Raw genomic sequence first — 15364 nt, forward strand, 5'->3', positions numbered from 1 at the left:
AGCATGCACTAATATTTAGCGTGCGCTAAATCGGTTAGCGTACCTTAATAAAAGGACCGCTAAGTATCTTAATAAAAAATTCGGCCTGTATTTTCTTGCAGAAAAATACTACCTCATGCTACATACCGGTACACAGATGTCGAAGCAGAAAAGACTAGCATATAAAATTCCTTTTAAACTGAAAGTAGTAAAATATGCTAAGGACCATGGAAACAGAGCAGCGGAGAGACATTTTGGGCCACCTCCAACTGAAAAAATGATAAGAGAGTGGAGGAAACAGGAGGATCGGCTGCAAAAACTAGATGAAAGTAAGCACACTTTTCGTGGGCATGCTGCAAAGTGGCCACAGTTAGACATGGACATGAAAGAATGGATCACGTGTCGCCGGAATAATGGCTTCTTAGTTTCTACAAAAATGATAATACAGGAAGCCAAACGCATTGCTGTAGAGAGAGGCTTTCAGGATTTTACCGGATCGCCATCATGGTGCTACAGATTTATGAGGCGATGTGGCCTTGCTACTTGCGCCAAAACTAGAATGGCGCAAAAAATAACAAAAGAGAGGGGGCGTGGCGAAGGCACCAGCCAAGATGGCTGCGTGAGGGAATAGCTCCTGCTACCTTGGCAGGGAAATAAGTTTTTTTTTATGCCTGGTCACTGCATGGACAAGTACGAGCAACTTGAAATAACATTGCTGATGTTATAGTTAGCCCCCGGTTCTGATGAGTAAAAGCGATCAAGAGTGTGGATTTCTCCAGCTTTCCAAGTTTATTAAGTTTCCAAGTTTATTAAAATTTTGTTATACCGCTAAATCAAAGCTGCTTAGCGGTTTACAGTACATTAAAAAGGGATTATATAATATAAACAACAAGGCAAAAAAACATAAATTAAAACCAACAGATTCAAAACGGGACAAAACGAAAAAAATTAACAAAACAGGAACAAAAGGAATATGGATAAAACTACATTTATTGATAAGCAATAAAAGAACAAGAAAAGGGAACTACAGTAGGAAGGGGAAACATGTAGCCCCCTACCCCACTGGCTGTACAGTTCCACTTTCCTTTTTGCTTACAAATTAAGCCCTGCTCATAGTTCTGTGAAGTTTGGCTGGTTCCTGAAGCTGTTGGTCATTTGTTTCATGAGCAGGGGCTGTCATTATAGTGTTGGAAACCCACTTAGGAATCTATACCAAATATAGAACCGAGGACAGAATAAATGCCATATTCCAATACAGAACCTAGAACTACTAGCTACGATACGGTGGCTGGCTAAATAGGGCACTCATTTGTATGATAATATGCGATTATTTTGAGACTAAACCAGTATCTGGAATAAAGAGGGTAATTTTATAAACAGATCTCCTAAGCATGAAAGCAAAATGGATACCTGTTTCAAGTCTATTTTACAAAGGCACCTAGACCCCTATGGGCCTTTATAAAATTATAGGGATAAACTGGCCGAAAGTACAGCTAGGTATAGCCTGATTTGCAGCCTAACACGAGGAGTGCTATGGCGGACCCAGAGAATTCGGAGACGGTGCAGCCTCCTTCCTCGGGAACCTGTTACCAGATAATCTACCTTTGGATGGACCATTTGGGTCTTTATCTGCCGTCATCTACTATGTTACTGCTATGAGATTTGTGAGGATCTCAAAGCGGTCTGAACGGAGGTGAGTTTGCTGGGAACTGAGCTGAAAGCAGAGATCCATGAGTTGAATCCAGAATAGAGGAAGCGGAGCATCACCTAGATCAGGGCTGCCCAAGTCCGGTCCTTGAGATCTACTGGCAAGCCAGGTTTTCAGGATATCCACAATGAATATGCATGAGAGAGATTGCCTGCATTGCCTTCTTGGTATGCAAATTTCTCTCATGCGTGTTCATTGTGGATATCCTGAAAACCTGGCCTGCCAGTAGATCTCAAGGACTGGACTTGGGCAGCCCTGGTGCAGGCTGAACCTTTTGAGGCTACAGATCAACACCTGACTGAACTCCGAGATAATTATACATTATTATAAGACAAACTGGAGGATCTTGAAAATCACAGTAGAAGGAATAACTTGCGATTTAGGGGCTTGCCTGAGTCCCCGACTTAACAAAGATTGCGAGCATGTGATTCAACAGATTGCTAGCTCCTTGTTGCAAGAGGAGGCTCATACTATTCAACTGGATCGGGCCTATCGTGCTTTGGGAGCGCCTAATAATAATAATAAACCTAAAGACATTGTAGCTTGTTCTACGAGTTATAAAATTAAAGACCGATTATTACCTGCTGTTCGCAAAGCAGAAAATTTTGCTTGGGACTCATACTCTATCGAGATTTACCAGGACTTATCTAGCATGACTCTGCATCGTCAGGTGGATTTTTGGCCCTTTACTCAGCACCTGTGGGAGCAAAATATTCGCTACATCCCTTTGCTCTGATATTTTATAAGGACGGTAAACTGTATCAGATTCGCACCTTACAGGAAGCTCAGGAATTTTTTCCACAGTCCTGAATGTGCACCCCCAGCCTAAATAGCAGAGAGTCGGCAAGGGCCGGTTGTGAAGTCAACAATCTGCCCCTCAAGTTGTGCCTCCGATGTCTGGCACTTGAATGCGGAGGGTTTTGATGCCTTTTTCTCTCTTTTTTGGGGGTTAGTTTCATCTGCCATGCATTGACTGAGGGTGTAATGACTTCTCCTTTGTGCTGCTCTTCTCTATTTCTTTTTTCTCTCTTGTGCTTTTATCTTGACCATTCTTGCCCATCCTTCTGTGTCTTTTTTTTTTTTTTTTTTTTTTCTACTGTGGAGCGCACAAGTAGTTGCTTGGCAAAGGTAGTGTACTTCTACTCGCCCCTCTGTCTGGCTGTGACTCGAAATATTAGAGTCATGGTTTTTGAGATTTAGTCTCTTTTTTTGGGGAGTGGAGGGGGAAGGGGGAGTTTTGAGGGTGGTGTTTGGTTTGGGGGCTTTTTTGGTTTTGTGTCCTTTCTTATTTACTTTGGCTTTTGTAGTGGGGCAGTTCAGGATTTGATTGGCTGTGGAAATTTTCTTGGGGTATATGCTATCTTTCTTTACCCGCTTTAGGCTGTTCTCATGGCGATGTTAAAATGCTATTCTTTGAAAGTAAGAGGTTTGAACTCTCCCCTTAAATGACACTTTATGTTGAGAGACTTGTTGCGGGCTCATACCCAGGTGGTTTTTATACAGGAAACACATTCGTTATCAATACATGAAAAGTATTGTAGCCATTCTCAATATCCTTTCCTGTATTTTGCCTCTAATCGGCAATGTAAAAAAATCTAGAGGTGTGCTTATTGCTTTATCTATGGATCTTCCCTGGCAGGTCCATCATGTGGTCTGGGACAGGGAGGGTCTTTATTTGCTGCTGAGAGTGACTGTGGAATTCCAGATCTTTACGTCTATAAATGTTTATTTTCCTAATGAAGGTCAGGCGGGGTTTCTTTTGTTGAAGCATGCAGAGGGCTCCTTATTATTGGGTGGGGATTTTAATTTGCCGCTGAACCCGGCCCTGGATAATTCTGCCTCTTATGGACTGTGGCCCCGGGGGGGGGGGGTCTCAGCGGTTTTATAAACCGTTCTCCTGCATTGATTATTGTTTTGGAGACTGTATTGTTTTAAGTTCTCTGAGTGCCGCTGATATTTTGCCCCAGATGTGGTCAGATAATGTTCTCCCCCCTTATCCTGGATTTAGCTTTTCTGGAGCCTGACTGACGGTCTTTTCGGTGGAGACTTGATGATGCTCTTTTGTTGGCTCCTGAACAGGTCGCTCAGCTTGAAAAGGATTTGTTGAAATACTTAGATTTAAATGATACTGGGGTGGTCTCTTCCACCACTCTTTAGGAGGGGCATAAAGTGGTGATGCAAAGTTGTTTGATAACTTTACAGACCCACCTGCGCTCTACTAATCAGATTTGGAGGCAAAAGCCAAGCTTGGGGATCCCTCTCCAGCCTTGTTCCAGCATTACATGAGCGATGGCTGGCTCTTCATGCTATACATCTTGAATCACTTTCTTTTTTTTTCTTTTTTCTTTCTTTTCTTTCATTTTTTTGTGGGACAGATTTTCTTTCTTCTATTGTTTTTTTTTGTGATTTGTTCTGGGGGGGTTGTTTTGTAATTGCTGTTCTTATGGTGATAGTTTTTCTTTTGTGCTACTCTTGTGTATATTTTGAATCTGCAAGAATTGTTGCTTGAACTGTTTACTGTTTGTGAAAATTTCTAATAAAATATATTTGGGGGAAAAAAATGCCAAAAAGAATATGAATCTAAGATTCTGTCTTTTTCATAAATTTGTAACTGATGTAAGGAAGAAAAATGATCTTGAAATTGGCCAAATTGGGAATATGGATGAAGTCCTGCTAACCTTTGATGTGCCATCTAATAAGACTGTTGATCTGAAAGGTGCCAAAACCTGAGGACATGCGAGAACACATTACAGACGGCATGAAATTGTCACCGATGTTAATTTTCAAAAGGAAAAACTTTCCAAAAGAAATGGTTCCACAAGGAGTTGTGCATGTTCATGAGAAAAAAGATAGATGGACGAAAATGGAATGAGTATTGGGTTGAAAAAGCGTGGTCCAAACGTCATGGAGGGCTTCTGAAAAAACCTGCTTTGTTAGTGCTTGACCAGTTTAGAGCACATATTAGCGAAACTACAAAAAAGCGCTTTAAAGAAATGAAGACTCATCTAGCTGTAATTCCTGGGGGGTCTTACTAGCCAGTTGCAATATTTCAACGTTTCCATCAACAAACCATTAAAGTCTTTATGCTAGAAGAGTGGAACAAATGGATGGCGCTGGTAATCATGATCTGACACCTACTGGACGAATGAAGAGGCCCCACTATCACTCAAGGGGAGAGTGTGGCGCAGTGGTTAAAAGCTACAGCCTCAGCACCCTGAGGTTGTGGGTTCAAATCCATGCCGCTCTTTGTGACCCTGGGCAAGTCACTTAATCCCCCCCCCATTGCCCCAGGTACATTAGATAGATTGTGAGCCCACTGGGACAGACGGGGAAAATGCTTGAGTACCTGAATAAATTCATTTAAAACTGTTCTGAGCTCACCTGGGAGAGAACGGTATAGAAAATTGAATGAATGAATAAATAAATAAAAGTTTGTCAATGGGTTAAAACATCACAGCGCTCGGTGAAGGATGAAACTGTTGCACTGTCATTCAAAAAATGTAAACATCAATGCAGTGGGTAACTGAGAAAGTATTCATACAAATGCAACAAGAGAATTGTAGCAACGGGATATCCGATTTTGACCTTAGAGTTTGGAATATTCATCCGGTCTGTCAATTCGTCATTAATCCCTGCTGGTATTCTCATATTTTCAACATTTGATATACTTTTTTTAAATATTTTTGTTTTTATATTATCACTTATGTTATCAATAATTTAAATATTTAGACCACTTAGCTTCTTTTAAGAATATGCATTCTGTGATCTACTGGTTCACCAGTGCTGCCCCAGCATTCAAAAAATGTGGCATTAGCAGTGCCTTAGATGGAACTGAAGATAATCTCATATATGAAGATAGCGAAGAAAGTGATATCAGTGATTGGGAGCAACTGAGCTTCATAAATTCCGACACTAGTGATGATGAGTTCTTGGGGTTTCCAGAAAACTAGAAGAGTGCTTGAACCTTAAAAGTCTTTCCTCATTTGTTAATGACAGTGATGATGGCGCTTTTATATTAGTACACCATTTGGTTCAGAATATTTTTTTTTCTTCTTTTCCTCCTCTAAACCTAGGTGTGTCTTTATGGAGCAAAAAATATGGTACTCATTATGCTTTACTTTTCAAAATCTAGTTTAAAAAAAAAAAAAAAAAATTTTAAACTTTTGATAGAAAACACGGGATGTTTAAATCCTTGTCTGAACTGGATGGATACATGCACTGGGATTCAGACTTTTCTGCTGTGCTAGCTGAGAGTCCATAAAGTAAAACTCTGCTTCTGGGCACTGTTTTAGACAGAGGGATCTACTCAGTACGATGAGGGTCTTGCCTCATTCATTGCAAACCTTGTTGAGTTCCTTAATAAGAATTTCAGGTTCCCTTTCTCTCTGGATGTGCTGTTTTATCTTATGCCCCATGAATGATTTTTTGCTTTCTCCTTTTCTGTTTTTTCAGAACTAGGATGATAGTTTGGTATATCCACTGGGCTAGCTTAGAGTAAGGTAGTAATTAGCTCTACCACCCTGTCCACTGCACAGAAACATGGCAGATAAAGACCAAATGGCCCATCCAGTTTGCCCATCCACTATCTCAGTGGTTCCCAACCCTGTCCTGGAGGAACACCAGGCCAATTGGGTTTTCAGGCTAGCCCTAATGAATATGCATGAAGCAAATTTGCATGCCTATCACTTCCATCATATGCAAATCTCTCTCATGCATATTCATTAGGGCTAGCCTGAAAACCCGATTGGCCTGGTGTTCCTCCAGGACAGGGTTGGGAATCACTGCACTATCTCTTCCTCTCCCTAAGAGATCCCATGTGCCTATTCCACTCTTTCCTAAATTCAGACACAGTCTTTGTGTCCACTATCTCTACCGGGAGACTATTCCACACATCTACCACCCTTTCTTTTAAAAAAGTATTTCCTTGGATTAGTCCTGAGCCTATCGCCTCTTAAGTTCATCCTATGCCCTCTCACTCAAGTTTCCTTTCTAATGAAAGACTTGCCCATGCATATTTGTGTCATGTATGTATTTAAACATCACTATCATATCTTCTCTCTCCCGTATTTCCTCCATAGTACACATATTGAGTTCTTTGAGTCTGTCCCCATACTCCTTTATGAAATGGACTCCCCAGCCATTTTAGTAGCCATCCTGTTTATATCTTTTTGAAGGTGCAGTTTCCAGAAGAGGACTGACAGGAGAATCCCTATTAATGTTCCAATGTTGAAGACCACCTAAAGTTGTGAAGACTTATTTCTTTCAATTTGGGATACTTACCACAGGAATAACTGATTTTAAAGACCAGTTAAATGTATCACCCTAGGGACAACTTGTGTGGAGACAGGACCCTAACTTTTTTTTTTTTTTTTTTCCTCTGCAACCTTCACTACCAGCGCCTCTAGAATTAGGTCCTTACTTGGAACCCCAGCGAGGTACCCTTAAAGACACTTCAGTAGGATAGTCCATAACCAGATTGTTCAACCACCTCCTGCACACTTTTTCCTTCTGCTTCTTCCTGGCTAAGTCCTTAGTACTGAGGGTTGCATAGCTAACTGACCATATAGTCAGGAGCAAGAAGCAGAAGGAAAAGTGGAAGAGGAACAAGCTCTTCACATCCTCTCTCAGCTGAGTGGTTGCAATTGGCAGGTGGGTGGGAGGAATCAGACAGGCTTACCAGAGTGACTGCAGGATTTAGAAGGTAGTCGAGCACAACTTTTGCTTATTTGGTTTTATTAAGCGAAATACAATAATAATAAGCCATTTAAACACATACTATTGCAAAAAAAGAAAAAAACCACATACTATTATAATTTAAGAGCTATATATAAAATGGGGTAAACAAATACATACAGACCAATTAATACAGAAGGGAAAAGGGTAGAACTACAATTTAGTTTTTAAAAGTTCAAAGGAGAAACATGTATGGAAAGTTCGATCGGGTAGGGGTTCGAAAGAAGAAACGATCGGGTGAGAAAGAAGAAAATTTAAAGGCTGAAAGCATCTTTGAATAAAAAACTTTTCAGCTTGCTTTTAAAGCGGGTCAGATTAATTTTCTGTCTTAGATGTGGCTTAGCATTCCAGAGCTGGGGTGCCATCACTGAGAAGTCCCTATGATTATGGACACCCTACTTGTAGCCCTCGGTCTCTGTATTACAGCGAGAGCGCTTTGGTAAGTTGTGTGCTGTAGTAGTATAGCACTTGGGTGCCCAGCTGACACTTTTGCGGGTAAGAAGTGTACACTTATGCGTTTAAATTTTATGTATTTATGTGCACAAGGGATGTGTCGATGCACCTAGAACAGGAGGTCTCCACCCAATCCTTGGGCCACACCTAGCCAGCCTGGGCAGCGAGTCAGATTTGTGTACAGTGGAAAAAAAAATATGTTAATTTGAATGGAGGAGTAGCCTAATGTGCTTGTTACAGATTTCCAGGTCTCGCTGAGTCTTGTCAGGTAGAAACTGACGTTTCAGCCACCACGCTGGGGCTTTCTTCAGGGTATGCTGTGAGGTCTGCAGTTTGTCTTGGCAAATAGTGGGTTCACTGACCTGATTGGGATTGGGAACAGGGCAGTCCACCAATTTGAACTTTGGTGGGAAAGTCAGTTGATCAGAAATTTTGAATTTTGTTAGTCAGTTGGTCTTTTTTTTTTTTTTTTTCATAGAATGGAAAAGTCTCTGGTGGGTTGAGAGATGTTCTCCCTTTGGAGCTGGGTTAGATGTACTCTTAGGGTTTCTGCAGCTGTCATTGTGTTTGTAGCAGGTTTCCGGGTCTTGTTGCGTCTTGTCAGGTAGAAACCGACGTTTTAGCCACCATGCTGTGGCTTTCTTCAGGGTATGCTGTGAGGTCTGCAGTTTCTTTGTAAATAGTGGGTCTTCTGACCTGAGTGGGAACAGGGCAAGTCCGTTGGTCACCAATTTGAATTTTGGTGGGAAAATCAGCATACGCTGAAGAAAGCCACAGCATGGTGGTTGAAACATCAGTTTCTATGCAGCAAGACCTGGAAACCTGTTACAAGCACCATGGCAGCTGCAGAAACCTTGAGAGAACGAGTACCCTAATGGTTAGTACAGTGGGCTGAAATTCTGGGGAACTGGGTTCAAGTCCCACTGAAGCTCCCTGCATCCCTGGGCAAGTCACTTAACCCTCTATTGCCCAAGTTACAAAAGACACCTAAGATCATGAGCCCACTAGGGATAGAGAAAGTACCTACGTATAATGTGTACAACCACTGCGTACACCTAGTAATGCCATAGAAATGATTAGTACTGAGAGAGGACCATACTATGAGGCGAATGCCCAAAGGACAAGGCCTGAAATAAAAACAGGCCAAGCATAAAAATGGATTCTATAACAGACTTCATTTCTGACCCAGATGCTGAAAGCTGGGGAAATTTCCATGAAGAAGTGCTAACCATAAGATAAGTTAGCAGGTCAACATGACAGGCCCTGACAAGAGAGTTACAGGGTGGTGGCTAAGAATAACTCGTATGTCCTAAGTACACAACAAACTGATAATCGCAACATCCAAGAAGCAGAAGAAGGTGAGGCCACTTAGAAGGGTCCATGTCCAGAGGGTCTTAAAGGTAGCACCAAGGACACTCTGTCATGGCAGATAAGGGAAGTTGTTTTTCAGACAGCACCCAAGCTTGTAATGACCTAATGTAACTTGTACAACTACCAATTGCTTATTTTGAACATGTAACAACCAATCAGAATGCTAATGTAACCTCCAATCAAAATATCAGAATGACATTGTAGGATAAGGAGTAAAAAGGCTAAGCACAAGGAGATGGGACAGAGTGGAGTGGTATTTCCCAGACCGCTAGCCTCTGGTCATTTCCTCCACTTGGCACAATTGTAAGTGCCAATCATCTTTTTGATGCTATTTGTGTAAGCTGACTATTGATTGATTACTTTTATTAAAACTTATGTACTGCAGCAAATGTGTTGTTGTTGGTCATTCCAAAACTGAAAGGCCTCAGCCTACCTTTCAGTACTAGTAGCAGGATATCCACAATCAATATACTGTATGTGAGAGATTTGCAAGCAGTGGAGATAAATTTGTTTGCAGGCACTATTTCATCCATGTTTGTTGTGGATATCCTGAAAACCTGACTAGTAGTCTGATGGGTTGAGACCCCCTGACCTAAAGTATAGACTTGCCCTTTAAATGACTTGAATCTCGCCCCTTCATCATGGGCTTTGATCTTCAGAGAGACCCTTTTGGGGGCTTTGGCAATTATCTGAGCTCAAATGATCAAGAATTGAGGAGGCCTCCACTCATATCCAGGTCCTCCTCCTAAGAAGCTGTAGAATGGGGAGTAGATGAATTTCTCTTTCTTCTGTCAGATAGAGTGGTGCCATATGATAACCATTTACAAAACGTGTTCACAGTGGAGTGGAGAAGTAGCCTAAGAACCTGAGGAACTGGATTAAATTTCCACTGCAGTTCCTAGTGACTCTGATCAGTAACTTAACCTTCCAATACTCCAGGTACGCAACTCGACAGAAAAAGAAGAGTCTTCCTTTGCCCAGTACAGCGAGAAGCAAAACAAAAGAAAGGCAAAGCCAATGTCACAGTACAACACAAGGGATTTTATTGAAAGTGCCTACGGGAAGCCCCAACTTGGATCCTGGTTTCGGCAGAACACTGCCTTCCTCAGGGGACAAACTAAACAAAACATAATAAATAAAACAATTATTTAAATCAGTGATTCCCAACCCTGTCCTGGAGGAACACCAGGCCAATCGGGTTTTCAGGCTAGCCCTAATGAATATGCATGAGAGAGATTTGCATATGATGGAAGTGATAGGCATGCAAATTTGCTTCATGCATATTCATTAGGGCTAGCCTGAAAACCCAATTGGCCTGGTGTTCCTCCAGGACAGGGTTGGGAATCACTGATTTAAATGATAAAACATACAGAATATGATAAACAAGTCTATATAAAAGATTAATATGACAAAATATATTAAAACCATGTAAAGTACAAAACCACAATTAGTATACATAAGGAAATCATTAGTATACAGTAAATGGTTCTGTACTTTACATGGTTTTAATATATTTTGTTCATATTAATATTTTATATAGATTTATTTATCATATTCTATATGTTTTATCATTTAAATAATTGTTTTATTTATTATGTTTTGTTTGGTCTGTTCCCCTGAGGAAGGCAGTGTTCTGCCGAAACCAGGATCCTAGTTGGGACTTCCCATAGGAACTTTCAATAAAATCCCTTGTGTTGTATTACTCCAGGTACAAAATACGTACCTGGTATATAATTCTTCTTAACAATTTTATCTTAAAAAAAGTATCCCAAGGAGCCTTTTATAATATGATGTTTCACTGTTAAATGGGAATCTAGAATCAATCCTAAGACACATTATGAGAACAAGATCTTAAAATCCACATCTCTAATCTTTGTGTGCTGGTCCGGACAAGAGATAGATGGAGGTCCAAACCAAATAAATATGGAAAAGACACATAACTTGAGATGAACTGAAGCTGCCAGTTTAAGCAATAGAGAAACATTCCATTATAAGAGGACAAATAACCTAATCGAGAAAGATCGAAAAGGATTTATGACAAAAATATCATCGGCATATGTATAAAAATGTATGCCCAGGTGCTTAAAATTGAGACCAAAAGTTACAATAATAAGATTAAAATGGATTGTGAAGAGAGGAGATCCTTGGGGGATACCACATTTTATTCTCTGTGGTTCAGAGAATTCATTTAGGTAGTCCCTTTTTATTTTAATGTCTACTTGCTAATGTTATCACAAAACTCTTGAGTGTGCACACTAGGTGGAGCCCTGGGATATTTTCCCTTCTCGCCAGCAAATAAATAATAATGTGACTTTTCTCTTTTACCCAGCAGGTAACGGCTTTGAAAATAAGAGCAAGCTGCTTTATAGGAAGCATGCAGGAAATCAGGATCTCTACAAGCCTCTTGTAGATCACGAAAGATACTGCCAAGGCTTAAGCTGGAGCAGAGACTTTAAGAGTGCATCTCTGTCCAAAAGGAAGCATGCAGGAACCAAAGTCCATACATATAGAAATAGAACACGCATCACTAAAGGCCTAAGATCCACTGGAGAGAATCGATATCCATGTACTGAATGTAACAAAAGCTTTAGATACAAATCACGTTTGAAGTGGCACCAATTTATCCATACGGGTGATAAACCATTAGCATGCCCCAAGTGTGATAAATGTTTCGTTCATAAATCACAGCTAACAAGACATCAGATCATTCACACAGGAGTAAGACCATTTACCTGTACAGCATGTAATAAAAGATTTCAAGACAAAGGACACCTTGCACGACATCAGAGGACCCACACAGATGTAAAACCCTATGCCTGTACTGAGTGTGATAAAGCGTGTAGCCAGTTATCGCATCTGAGAAAACATTGTCAGAAGGTTCATGGGAAAGAGCCATCAAATAAGAAACTATTTGCCTGTACGGCATGTAATAAAAGCTTCTCTGCAAAAGCACAGCTCAAAAAACATCAAACGACTCATGAGACAGAGGGCAGCTCTGTTTGGCACAATACAGGTGTTAAAGCAAACACTAGCAGTAAACTTGGATTATTGAGATCATACTCGACACACCCTGGCTCTGGCATGCGGTTCATTTCGGTAATGTTATGTGGAAATCTAACCCACCTGGACATATTACCCCAAGAAAAGCAGGGCTCCGAGGGAGGCAAGAACAAATTTCTCTCTTCGAGTCTTTCTGAGTACCAGCACGTAACCTTGTTGCATAACCGCTACCCAAAGTTTCAGCAAGGCAGCCGCTACAACGAAAGCATAGTAGGAATGAGAGAGAGACCTGCAAACTGGCCGTACATCAGCCAAAATGGCAAGATGCCTGTCCCTAGCTTAAAAGCTAAGGCTGTAGATCTTGGTGGCGACGGTGCCAAATCGACAGGAGGTGGGAACACCCTAGGCCGTGGTAAACCCGTTCAAGGATCGACGGCAGCAGTAGGAGATCAACCACAGAAACGAATGAAAAAGATTAAAGGCCTGATATGGAATTTTGAAGATAAAAAGGAGATCATGTATTGCTACTTTTACGTCACGAACCCTATATTTGAAGCGAGAGGGTATGCAAAGAGAGTTCGCCAGAAACTGGCAGAACGAGCAAATATAGCCAAACACAAGCTGCAAAAGGCAACTGACGCCAATTTAAGATTGCTCATTAGAGAAATTAAAAAGAAATATGCAGGCGATTCCATCTTAAAATGGCTGAGCAGTGCTGCGGAAAGAGAAGTAGAGAGAAAGAGAAGTGACCTGGAGGTAGAGAGAAAGAGACACGATCTGGAGAGGAGCACAAGAAAAATGATGCCGCAGCTGCTCAGGAGCAGCAGAAGGGAGGTCCCAATCCAGCCGAGGGGCTGCCCTGTCATCAGCTGCATATACGTCTTACAGCCTGTTGTGTTGAGTGCAAATTTGTGAAGCGCTGCAAAGCCTGTTCTGGCACAATAAGGCATAAATAACTCTTGTGTTTTCATGAAAGACAAAAAATGTGCAAAATACTTAAGAATATGAATGTTGCCATACTAGGACAGACTAAGGGACTGTCAAGCCCGGCATCTTGTTTCCAACAGTAGTCATTCTAGGTTACAAATACCTGGCAAGATCCTGAAGAGTAAAACAGATTTTATGCTGCTTGTCCTAGGAATAAGCAGAGGATTTTACCGTCTTAAGGCTTATGCATTTTTATCCAAACGTTTTTTAAACTTTTAGAAAATTATCCAAACCTAACTTTTTGTTTTTTTAACCCTGCTAAGCTAACTGCTTTTACCACATTCTCTGGAAATGACTTCCAGAGTTTTATTGCATGTTGAGTGAAGAAATATTTTCTCTGCTTTTAAATTTACTATTTAATAGCTTCATTATGAAGCGTGAGTGTCATTTTACTATAAGGGATTTGAGCATGTAAAACTAAAGATATTCTCCCTGTAATGCTGGGTTATACATAATTTAAGTATACACTCTGAAGAAAACCAAAGCATCAAGTTTAGGATTTGATATACCACTTATCAAGGTTATCTAAGTGGTTTTTTACAATCAGGTACTCAAGCATTTTCCCTATCTGTCCCGGTGGGCTCACAATCTATCTAACGTATGATGACAAAGGCCAATTCCACCTACTTAGATGCATCAAAACCCAGATAACCATGACAATCATGATGACTCTCTTGGAAGCCTCTGAGAGCATATTCTCTGAAGACAAGCAGGCCAGATGTATTCTCACATTTGGATGATGTCATCCGATGGAACCTGGTGTGGACGCTGCCTAGTGTATATTGTTTTAAGAAAGTTCTAGCAGTGTCTCACCATGCAGGTGCAGGTTCCTGGATCTCTTTTCCATGGAGCTTGCTGTTTCTTTAGGTTTTTAGAGTGCCTTCCCATGCGGGTATAACATTTTATTTCCTTCATTTTATTTTTTATTTAGTTACCTTCCCTGTAATTTGAGGGTTTTTTTAGCCCTTAAAGCTTTCATTTCTTTCTTTTTTTTTTTTTTTTGTAGCTCTTTAGTCCCGCTTTTACCTGAACACTGGTCTCAGTTTGAGTCTAGCCCCCTTTTTGATTTCAAAATTAAGGAATTTAATTTATCCGTGATACTTTTTAAAAAAAAATTATTGAAGAAGACCTCAATGACTTTGAAAGTTGCACTCTGTTCCCTTCGGGGGGCATGGACAGGGTCCCACTGAGCTGTGGCAGGAACATGTTAACCCAGTCCATCCAGAGTACTTTGAGGAGTCTGAGCTGAATTGTTCATGGGAGTCTGAGTCGGATCCACATTACTTCTCAGAGGAGGAGTCCTATGGCGTCCCTTCTGACCCCTCCCCACCACAAGAGCCACATAAATTACCACTTGATGGTCTCTTTTTGCATGAGATGTATTAAAAAGATAGCTTCTGTTATCCCATTTAACAGTGGAGAAACCCAGCACTGAGATGCTATCGGTCTTAGACTATGAATCTCCTCCCAAGGAAGAGGTCAGTCTCGCTACACCCTATCCTGACAGATGCGCTGATGAGAAACTGGGAGTCCCCTCTTAGTGCAGGTTGTACCAAAGAAGGAATATACACACTTATTGTATCGCACCTAATTCATATGAAGGGGGTAAATTTGTAGTCATCTGTGATAGTAACATATATGCTCAAAGAAAAATCGCAGTTCAAATTAATATTATAATTATGTAGTGCTCAGACCCACAATGTATTAAAGTTCAAATGAAGTGAGCCAAACATAGGCTGCCCATACAGACCATCATAGCAGATACAGTGTCTAACCGCCACTAAAAGCTTCATGTAAAATAAAGCAGATACATAAATCAACTTATCTGCTTGCTTGTGGCTGGAAGGGTGTGGTTCACAAAAACTGGGCAGACTAATGTACAAAAGTGCCAGTGTGAAAACATAAAAACTCCGGAAGCCATGAAACATAAGCCTTCCCCTTGGCTTCAGGAGATTTTATGTTTTTACATTAGCAACTTTTGCACTTAAGTCTGCCCAGTTTTCGTGACCTGCACCGTTCCAGCCACAAGCAAGCAGATAAGTTGATTTATGTATCTGCTTGAACTGTGATTTTTCTTTGAGCATACACCCTATTGTAGCCAAAAGGCACAACTTCCTCATTACTTCTTAGTAG

At 40.9% G+C, this 15364-nt stretch overlaps 1 protein-coding gene across 2 annotated transcripts in view; it reads left to right on the top strand.

The window, feature by feature from the left end:
* The window catches only part of LOC117354445 (zinc finger protein 436-like), a 33518-nt gene extending 19340 nt beyond the window's left edge, over nucleotides 1-14178 (top strand). The window contains exon 4 of one of the 2 annotated variants that reach the window (XM_033932013.1): nucleotides 11574-14178. In XM_033932013.1, the coding sequence (XP_033787904.1) occupies nucleotides 11574-13159 (1586 nt within the window). In that variant the 3' untranslated portion in view covers nucleotides 13160-14178. The remainder of the gene's footprint in view (nucleotides 1-11573) is intronic. The other variant, XM_033932014.1, reaches the window with a different exon arrangement.
* The last annotated feature ends 1186 nt before the right edge of the window (nucleotides 14179-15364 follow it).

The sequence above is a fragment of the Geotrypetes seraphini genome, chromosome 2 (assembly GCF_902459505.1).
Source record: "Geotrypetes seraphini chromosome 2, aGeoSer1.1, whole genome shotgun sequence".
NCBI classification, from domain to species: domain Eukaryota; kingdom Metazoa; phylum Chordata; class Amphibia; order Gymnophiona; family Dermophiidae; genus Geotrypetes; species Geotrypetes seraphini.